This window comes from Helianthus annuus, chromosome 8 (assembly GCF_002127325.2).
Source record: "Helianthus annuus cultivar XRQ/B chromosome 8, HanXRQr2.0-SUNRISE, whole genome shotgun sequence".
Taxonomy (NCBI): Eukaryota; Viridiplantae; Streptophyta; class Magnoliopsida; order Asterales; family Asteraceae; genus Helianthus; species Helianthus annuus.
The window spans coordinates 9,210,088-9,221,043 of record NC_035440.2 but is presented as its reverse complement, the minus strand read 5'-3'; the positions used below and the strand labels follow the sequence as shown (position 1 = coordinate 9,221,043).

The window sequence follows — 10,956 nt, the reverse complement described above, 5'->3', positions numbered from 1 at the left end:
AACAAACAGTGATACACAAATATCATGTTTTAGGATTCTTAACTCTAGCTATTCAATTAACGTTTGACAAACAAAATTACATAAATAAACATTAAAAAACTGTAATTGTGCTAGTATGCAGCTGAGGACTCATATCAACTCACCTAGAATCATGGGTTTACACACTATTACTAATAATGTAACAGTGTGCACTTCAATCCTTATTAAAAAAAACCTATAATTCTGCAAGTATGCAACTGAGAAGAGAACTCATATCAACTCAGCTAGAATCAATGATCCACACACATACACACTTTTATTGAATAAAAATCACATCTTTTAAACTTCAAACTAAAACCCAATTACCAAATTTAAAGAAAACCCAAGAACATGCATGCTGCAGTACAAATTCCCACATTCTTGATTAAAAATCAAAACTTTTTATAAAAAGATCCATCCCCACATGCTCCAAACCTTTATTAAGCATAAATTCCAATGACTCAGTAATCAATTCAACTAAACAACAAAAGGGTATGCATGGAACACAAAAAGATCAACACTCAACATCAAAAAAGAAAAATAAATAAAAAAATTGCAATGACCCATAAATCAATTCAACTTTTACAACAAAAGGGTATGCATGGAACACAGAAAGATCAACATTCAACATTGCATGGAACATAATCAAATGAAAATGACAGATTCAGTAAAACAGTAAAATAAACATATTTCTTTCTAAAATTCTTAACTGTTTACAAATGTTAAAAAGATTATTCTTTGAACATAGTTATAATTGTAGAAGTCCTTTGGATAACTTTTATGGACTTTAAGAAGTCCTTTGGATAACTTTACCGATTAAAACTCAAAACTGCACCCCTGTATTCGATAACTTTACCGATTAAAACTGAGCTTAAAAAACGTAAGATGCTAACAGTATCCGATAACTTTACCGATTAAAACATGACTAAAACATAACAGTATCCAAATGTTAAAAAGATTATTCTTTCACAAATCAAGTAGAAAAAAACCCTAAAATTTAACAGATCTGCAAGAAAATAGTTACAGATCTAATGTTGTTTAACAGATCTGCAAGAAAAAACCCTAAAATTTAACAGATCTGCAAGTAGAAAATAGGTACCTGAGATGTGAAAACGCCGGTGAAATTCATCTATCTCTAGGGTTATCGCCGGAGAAATAAACCCTAAAATTCAACAGATCCAAAGACAGAAAATAGTTACAGATCTAATGTTGTTTAACAGATCTGCAAGAAAAAACCCTAAAATTTAACAGATCTGCAAGTAGAAAATAGGTACCTCAGATGTGAAAACGCCGGTGAAATCCATCTATCTCTAGGCTTATCGCCGGAGAAATAAACCCTAAAATTCAACAGATCCAAAGACAGAAAATAGTTACAGATCTAATGTTGTTTAACAGATCTGCAAGAAAAAACCCTAACCATTAACAGATCTGCAAGTAGAAAATAGGTACCTGAGATGTGAAAACGCCGGTGAAATCCATCTATCTCTAGGGTTATCGCCGGAGAAATAAACCCTAAAATTCAACAGATCCAACTCAAATTTCAAACCAAAAATGCCGAGAGGTAAAAAAGATGTTACCTGAGATTTGAAAACGCCGGTGAAATCCATCGATCTAGGGTCATAGCCGAGAAAGAAACCATAATATTTACAGATCTAATGTTGTTTAAGATCTAAGGGTTATCGCCTGGTGAGATCTAAGGGTTATCGCCTGGTGAGAGAGAGAGAGAGAGAGAGAGAGAGAAGAAATGGGGCGGATGTGAAAGACAGAAACCCTAATGAGCTGATAAGTTGTTTTTGTTCTCCGGCTTGTTTTGTGAGTGAGGGTAGAATAGGAAAAGCAAATTATGTTGTGCTTTAGAGGATTGTACATCATGCTTTAATGGTGTTTTAATGGAATTTTTTTGGACATTAAGAAGTCCCTTGGATATGTTTTATAAAGTAGTATAGATATATATATATATATATATATGTATTAAAATTAGAAATGGAAACTAACAGATGAACAAATGGTATTGGGTACTCGTATCGGTACTAAATTTATCAAAACGGTGTATTTTTGGTATCGGTTCGGCACCAGTATTCACCGGTTTTTACCCAAAAAAACTGGTGACGTACCAATACCAACCGGTACCGAACCGTACTGTACCAGGTATATTCGGTACCGGGACCCACTTTTGGGGATTTCGGTAACGGTATTTTCGGTACCAATTGGTACCGAGCACAACAGTAAGTAAACTGTATTTCGTTTAAATGAGGTTTTATATACACAACAACTTATTTTGCTTTCTTTTATGTCTTTTTCTGTAATGAATGAATTGTAGCATGCAAAATCAACTTAGATATTCAGAATATTGTTGAGCAAATCGTATTAAATCCTGTAATCAAACCGGTATCATATCGGTACCAAATTTACTATACCAAATCATTTTCAGTACCAATTTGGTACCCACCTTTTAGCGTTTTCAGAATCGTTACTTTCGGCTTGACACCGGTCTAGCACCATACATGTATTTATTGATTTTTACCTTCAAATACCATACTGTATTGTACCGAGCATTTTCGGTGACGGTACCTAATTTCGATGATTTTCCGGATCGGTACTTTGGTGGCGTTATCGGTACCGAGCTCATCCATATTTTAACGTGTTAGCACCGTAATAACTGAACTGAAAACAACAGAATTTCCAACGTGTGGGTCCTATTATTATATATTAGGTTATTTAAAATCGTTTTTTTAGGACGGAGTGACTATCCTTACCACGTCATTTTTATTTATGTTTTGTATCTGCTTGCCGTTGTTGACACGCCTTTTGTAGTCATTGGGTCCCCGCCGCAACACGCGAGCAGAAAATCAACTAGTTTGATTAATTATAGTAAGAATTTATATATATTTTAATATTGTATCTTTAGAATTATAATACTTTTATTATTTTGATTATTTACTAACTGAAGAGAACAAATATAACTATTTTATGGCTTTTTATAAGTTTTGAAATTGATTATTTACCAACTGAAGAGAACAAATATAACTATGTTATGGCTTTTTTGTAAGTTATGAAATGAGAGGATAATTGGTGACTGTTGTCCCACTACAACGGACTTGGAACATTCTCATTTTGTCACACCAATATATCTAATCTAAACTATATAATAAAAACCAATTAAAGGACACATGTCATTCATTAGAGTTATCTATCTTTTAGTTTTCTCACCTCAATCCCCTACTTAATTATAATTAATATTAATTAAAAGATAAATATAAAATAAAATTTAATATAAATTTAAACAATTCGTATAAGAGATAATATAGTCTTTGAAATATTTACTAGATTTCAAAATTATTTATCTTGAAATTAACAAAAGACGTACACTAAATATAAATTAATATAATGTAAAGAGTTAAATGTCATTTTAATCCTTGTGGTTTGGTCATTTTGTCAGTTTAGTCCAAATGTTTTATAATACACATGGCTTATAAAGATATAACAAGACATGATTTTTTATTGATTGGTATATAAAATTACATTTGCTCAACTCATACAATACATGAGGTTCTTAAAAATGTAACTTTTTCATTATTTAATATATAAAATTAAATTTGCTTAACACATACAATCCACGGGGTTCTTAAAGATATAATTTTTTATTATTTAATACATAAAATTACATTTATTCAACCCATCTAATAAACGAGATTTTTAAAGATATATTGTTTATTATTTGGTATATAAAATTAAATTTATTCAACCCATGTAATAAACGATGTTTTCAAAGATATATTTTTTTATTATTTTGTATATAAAATTACATTTATTCAACCTATGTATTACACAGGGTTTTAAACTAGTTTATAAAATAAGATATGGTATTAACGTTTACCAAATAAAAGTATGTCAATATTATATCAGTAGATAATTTCTGACCCTTTCATTTATGGCTAGGTAACCTTAATGGAACAATAGAGTAACACTAGAAAGGTAAAGGGGTTATTTTGTAATGGCTAAGTTATTTACACCTTAAAACTTATTTTTCTAACGTGTATACGGTCTGTATAGGTGTATACAAGCCGTATAAGTTGTCAGAAAATGTATTATATGACTCGTATATACTTATTCGAGCCTCTTATTTATTTTATCTGTATACATTTATACAAGTCGTGTGTTTCAAAGGATTGTCAGCTATAAGACCGGTATACACTTATACAATTTGTATACGGGTCATATACATGTTAGGGAATGCCGGTTTTGTCGTGTGAGGTGAATGTATACGAACCGTATACTTGTATAGGACCCGTATACAAGTTTTACATATAGCATCACTCTTTAGGATTAAATCATATAGATGATACATAAACGAATCTTTTCTAATATTTGATTTAATTCTTTTACAAACAATTTATTTAAGCAGTGTTTTGGATAAAGGCTTTATATAGTCTTAGGTAGTCGAGTCATAGATGAATTACAATTAAACCGTGCAACAAAAATTAGAATACAATCTTAAACGTCCTAGTCACAACACATTTGTATTTGTTTACTTTCGTATGTTAGATTTATTTAATCAAACTAAGCCGAAAAAAAAAACATGCAGGACCTACCACTTTTTTTTCATTGAATAAAAATAATTTCGATTTGAGCACATTGTTGTAACAAGATCGAAGAAAAACGGCTCCCAATTGGATAAAAAAAGCCTCATGAAGCCACCAAGAGTTTTAATTGATTTATTAGACTTCATAAAAAGACATCATTTTTTTAATCTTATCTTATATCTCATTTAAAAAAAACATTACCCTATATATTAAAAAAGGAAAGCTTTGAACTGTAATCTTCTATATGTTATATTATAATATAATAAAATATTATAATAATTGTTATTCTTTTTATTTTTTAAGTTTGATAAATTTGGTGTCAACCAGTACTTGTATCAAAAATATCGGTTCATTACCCTATATATTAAAAAAGGAAAGCTTTGAACAGTAATCCTCTATATGTTATATTATAATAAAATATTATAATAATTGTTATTCTCTTTATTTTTTAAGTTTGATAAGTTTGGTGTCAACCAGTACTTGTATCGAAAATAACGGTTCAACACTAAAAATCGGTACTGGATTGAGTTTCATAGTCTTTTAGTTCGAGAAATTTACTTAATGTACAACAACTTTATTTAATACAGTTAAGTTGCTTTAACAAATAAACTAATTAATTACAGAAGACAAAATATATAACACTGTTACATTGCCTTGGTCTACTAAAAAAACATAAAAGTCCGTTTGGTTCACATAATATTTTTAAAAGCTTTCCGAAAGCTTGTCAATTATGTTAATATCCCGGAACCGAGTTTATCGAGTTTATCAACCACTGTAGAACCGTCACAGCCGACACGCAACCGCCAAATGCAACAATCACCACCAGCCCCAACGCCACGCTCGGCCTGGTCTCCATCAAAAACCGCTGTAAAACCGCGATGGCTTCATAAACATCCGAATGGTATCCACCGCTATAAGTGTAAGTCTTCTCCCACTGCATCCAATTATCGGGCAACCGAACCTTATCGCCATCATCAATCTTCATCTTCCGAATCCTTTCTCTCAAAACGATCATGTTGTCATCCACCATCTTCCCACTTGAGCCATCTTTCTTGAATGCCGTTGTTACCTGGCTTTTGGGTTGACGGAGCTGTCTGCCGGAAAAGGGGACTCCGGGAGGTGTTAAGGGGTGGATGATGGATGAAGTTTGCATATTGTTTTGAAAATTTGTTGATTATTATTATTGATGTTACAAATGAGTGTATTTATATTGAAGTTTGTGGGGTAGGGTGGGGTTGCCGTGTGCCGTTTTATGACGTGGAAATGGCGCGTTATGTTGTATGTCGGCTCCGGTATGGAGTGATTGGTTAAGAAGGCACGGCACGTCTTGTATTTCTTTTTGAACAGCATTTTATTTTTAACATGTGAGACACTAGCAACTTGCTGGTAACTGTTTGGTTGAGTAATAAAAGTCCCCTTTCCTTTTCAAAAATAAAAAAATAAATAATCGTATTTTGTGGGTGTCAAAAGGTGGTGTGGTGGCCTTTTCACGCCGGAACACCACCCTTTGTGGTGGCGTGGACATGGCGTGGTGATGAGGGCGGGGAATTTTCTACCGGCGTGGGGGGCATTTGGGTTCAGTGGCGGATCCAGCCCTTTTATGTGAGTTCACATGAACCCACTCTGTTTGGAAAAAATTAGTAAGAACTTTGTATGATTTAGAAAAAAAAAATAGTAAGAATCTACCAAAACGAACCCACTGAAATAAGTTCTACATCCGCCACTGTTTGGGTTGTAAGGTGAAGACTTTTGATTGGTGAGTGGATTTTGATGTATTTTAATTGATTGATGTTTATTATTATTTTTTTATAAAAACGTCACTAATCATGCCGCTCCCACACCTCCTATTTTTTGCACCACACCCCATTTCTGAAGCGTGATTTCGTGTTGTCCACATGTTGTATAACGCTCAATTTTCAAGCTCCTCCATACCATATAGTCATAAAACACTACATTATTTTGTGTCTCTTCTTCTTCCACTTTAAATCAATAATATTAATTTTTTTCTTGCTCAAGTTTGAAGTTCTACTTTAAATCAATAATATTAAATTTTTTCTTACTCAAGTTTGAATCTATAGTAGAGAGCTATAGGGATTTTTTATGTGTAGATTCACGGTCATATATGCATGAATGCATGATGCATCCTAACCGTCTCTTTTTCTCCTCACCTTCTCTCGCAAAGCAATCACGTTAGTGAATACCGGTTTTGCAGTTACTTTTGAGAAATTTTTGGATTTTGGTTTTTCATTGCTGAGGAATTGGGATCGAACGGGTTACTATTATAAATGTTGCGGGCTCCCGTAATAGATGAAAAAAAATTAAAGATAAGAGATAGGAAATGGGATGTCTCAAGTGCGAGACTTTTATAAAATAACTAAATTTAAAGAAATATAATGTTTAGTTAAATTACAGAGATGAAGATAAAAATTTTGCTTTACATAAAGTAGATAAAAGTTATGGGTCCACACGTGGTGATCAAATTGATTAACTAGTTTAATACCCGTCCGGTGGACGGGTTACGTTGATGTATTTTGTAACAACATGAATGAACCTATGAACACAAAGAAATAAAATAGAGTCAAATTACACAAAATTATATGAACGTGACAAACTAAGCTAACCTATACTAAGGCGATGGGTCTCCCTTGGAATGTTGGGCATGCCGGGTCATCAGCTCCGTCCTTCAAATTTTCAAGTAAAACACTCACTTTGACACCCATATAACTTCTAAGCCATCTATTTAAACTTCTTATCTGCATTTTTCAATCTTTAAGTCAGTTTCATGTGTGGACACTTCATCTCAATACTCATGTCATCTCAACAAAGGACAACACATTTCCAACTGATACGTAAATGAGAATTTAACAACCATTTACCTATCTTAAGCAGTTGAATGTGACTTCAAAGTTAAGTTTGTTTGCTTAACCTATAAAGCATTATTCCTCGCTCAGATCATGAATACGTGTCAAAATTAACTAAGAGAGCAGACTTCCTTATTGAAAAGGGCGCCCAACATATCAAAATTAACCGTGTCTTCCAGAAAAACTTAAGCTGCGAGGCTCGTTCTGTCGTAGCAAACCTAACAACCAGGGCTCTAGTCATCCCATCCTTCAACAGCCTTACAACCTCTATTTGCACTCGCAACCAAACACTTATCGGTAGTCGTCATAGGCACCATATACTCACAACCGTTCAACAACGGTCCAACAATTCCTAGTGGTAACTGCACATATCCTACTGGCATCTCCAACACTGCCCTAAAATCGACTTGTATTCAGATTCTTCCAACCCTTTCAAATTTCAGTAATTGTCGATGCATATGAAGGGCGACCATATAAATTGTAACAGTTCTGGTGGACATAGTCCATGCCCTAGGCCTCAGAGACATGATTAATGGCAACTGATATCACATAACTCAAAATTAAAACCATAGATATGCAAATTAGCACAAAATTGATCAATAAGAACTCTTTAATTTTGGGAAAATCGCATAACTGTGAAAAATACGCAAGCAAAAAGTATTAATTGATGAAAAAAACCCTTTGATTCAACCAAAATCGAAACATACTTGAACAGAGACCCGATACTATGGGAAAGAGAAGAAAGGATCGAATACCATCAAAGATGAAAATTTGAAAATGCAAAGACGAAGAAAAGGTGAACATGGGTAGGGGAGAATATAAATTGTCGCTGACTGCATGATTGCAAGAGAGTCCGCATAACCTCCATAAAAACTGCTGCTTCTAATAAAAAAAATTGATTTAAAAAAGTCAGGCTTAAAAGCTTAGCACTTTGAACGGTCAAGATAAACCCCAAAAAAAAAGAGTTAACTTTAATGGGAAGATACGAATATATAATTTCGTAAACTAATTTAACTTTCTTGGTAATGTGCTCTTCCGACACAACCCGGCTCGCTTTGGACCTGAAACTATTTTAACCCGTTACCCAACCAGCCTGACCCACCCAGGTAAGAGTATACCTTAGCTTCAGTAGGTAAGAGAAGATGGAGAAGAACTTCAAGAGGTTCGCCATCTGCAGCCATCACTACAAGTTCACATATACCTTGTCTTCAGCGGCTAGGGGAAGACGGTATGAAGTTTTCAACACATTTAGCCCATTTAACCCATCCTTTCTGACTTGTTTGAGATTATAATTTATGAATAACCCAATTGACCCATTATTTAGAAAGCGGGCAGTCGAATATGCCAACACTAATTCTTCATAATGGATGTGTTTGAGAATTGAAACAGCAGTAATTATAAAATAAAAGATTAATTTTAGAAGAGGTAACCAAGTGGTAATCTCCCATATTGTTTCATTCAAAGATTTCGAATAATTTTTTTATAAGCATGATTATTTATTTATTGGAGAAGAAATGATTGCGGGTCAGCCACCCAGCCTGACCCAGCCTGTACTGAAAATGGAAAAAAAGAAAAACTTTCAACATATGAACATGGAAGTTGAACACCGCCGTCTTGTCCACAAGCAGAATAACCACTTAACCACAAGTTTCCTCTTACGTGCTCAACAGCCAAAGCTCTTCTAAATCAGTATGTTGTATGCCATAAATATAAACAATTAAAAATTTAAGTCAAATGAGTCAAACTTGGCGCACCTAAAAGTATAGTAAGAACATGATAGCGAAGGCATAGTAACTTACAACAGCAATAAACGGGCCTGAATCCTCTCCTGATGAAGGATGGGTGACATCAGTTCCGAAGATTATGGTTGGATGATCACTACGTAAAGGAGCCTACTCACCACCACTGAGTAAAGTCATCTTCAAGAGGCTCCATATCAGATCCTTTACCACTCACGCCTTATTTATCCGTTATTAAATACTCCATTTCACAATATCTAGCATTTAATTACTTAAATTACAAAGTAGACCAGCAAAATAATAATAAGGGGTTTTTAATGGGCTGCCAAAATAATTAAATATCAAAGAAATAAAATATTAAACCATGTCTTGCAAGGTAAGATGGGTAATGCAATTCTCTACACACACCTAAACCAATCTCAATTTCAGTAATGCTCCGGTCCTAGAAGAAAAAAAAACTTTAATCTAGAGGTAATTTCAACACAATAACAACACAGAGTGATTACCACTTAACACCGGTCTAGTAAAGTATCTAAGGCACGAACTGCTTCTTTTGGTCAAAATGAAGTTCCTGAAGTAAAAAATAAAATAAAACAAAACAATCACAACAATTAAAGCTAGAAACTCAAATTTAAAGATATATTTCATGAGTAGCTATCATTGGTTCTTAAAAGGACATGTTTAAGAACTGATTCAACTTTTGAATCAAAGCTGAAAACTTGCATCACTTTTATAGACAAAGGAGGAGCGGTGGGTCCCAGGATAGTGCTCACCTTCGACCTGTAAACTCTCAGTTCACCCTGAAATCACCAATTTCAAAAAAGTAATTATTCGTTGCAATTGATTAATGGCTATTTTATATCACCGAACTCAAAAACTAAAACCTTCGAGATGCAGATATACAGAAAACTGAACAATAAATACTCATTGATGAAGGAAAAATCCATAATTAATCAAGACATAAAGAAAGGATCGAACGTATGATGAAGACGAAAAAGCGTTGGTTAGACTTAATGGGGTTAATATATATATATATATATATATATATATATATATATATATAATTCTGACAATTAAAAAAATGCCATTTGGGTCAATAAATCTTGCTGTTATTATCATTACACAAAACAACCCTATGTATCAATTTTGCATACCTTCTTTAAGATGTAATTTGCAGGGGTCGAAAAAGAATCGAAACATGAGAAAGTATTCTTCAATAACCAAATTTCATTAACATGAAAAGATTAAAAAAATGGTATAAAGCAGTAAAGCATACATTTATGTCTTTATGCTTCCTTGATAGTCTTATCGCCAAGTAAGATGGCTCATAAAAGCAAGCAAAGAAGTCCCCTCTATCTTAGGAAAACAGCCATCCGGTATTCCCTATTTATAGATCCACTAAATTAGCTTTAGTCCATCTATAATCCAATCCATATTCATACTATCAAGATTTTAAATCCATCAGCAAAATGAGAAATTTACCGATCCAAGCATCATTATCGTGCACGTTGTTACAACGATAAGATCACGAAACCGTTGTAGAGCTCAATCTCTTCAATGGATACATTTGAAAAATATCTTCATCATCGAGCAAGTGCTCTAGTTCATCCCTCACCTATATCAGTTAATCAATCACAAATAGTACAAATAGTATGGATATACCCATGCGTCAAGACCAAAATGAAAATCACAAACCTTTTGAAAACGTCCTATAAGATCAAACAATGAAAAGATCAAATTACTTAGGCAGCAGCC

At 33.4% G+C, this 10,956-nt stretch overlaps 1 protein-coding gene and 1 long non-coding RNA gene across 2 annotated transcripts; both read right to left on the bottom strand.

Moving 5' to 3' along the window:
- Positions 1–1,317: 1,317 nt before the first annotated feature.
- On the bottom strand, positions 1,318–1,652 carry LOC110870799. Its single transcript, XR_002553243.2, has 3 exons — positions 1,596–1,652; positions 1,468–1,530; positions 1,318–1,355 (listed from the first exon to the last, which is right to left on the bottom strand). It is a non-coding gene; the product is annotated as an uncharacterized LOC110870799 (long non-coding RNA).
- A 3,682-nt stretch (positions 1,653–5,334) lies between these two features.
- On the bottom strand, positions 5,335–5,754 carry LOC110869515. The gene has a single exon (XM_022118760.1). It carries the CDS (start codon positions 5,752–5,754, stop codon positions 5,335–5,337), a length of 420 nt encoding a protein of 139 aa, XP_021974452.1.
- Positions 5,755–10,956: the final 5,202 nt, after the last annotated feature.

Excerpts from the sequence above, each read along its gene's own strand:
- LOC110869515 (XM_022118760.1), bottom strand. The coding sequence starts at position 5,754 with ATGCAAACTTCATCCATCATCCACCCCTTAACACCTCCCGGAGTCCCC.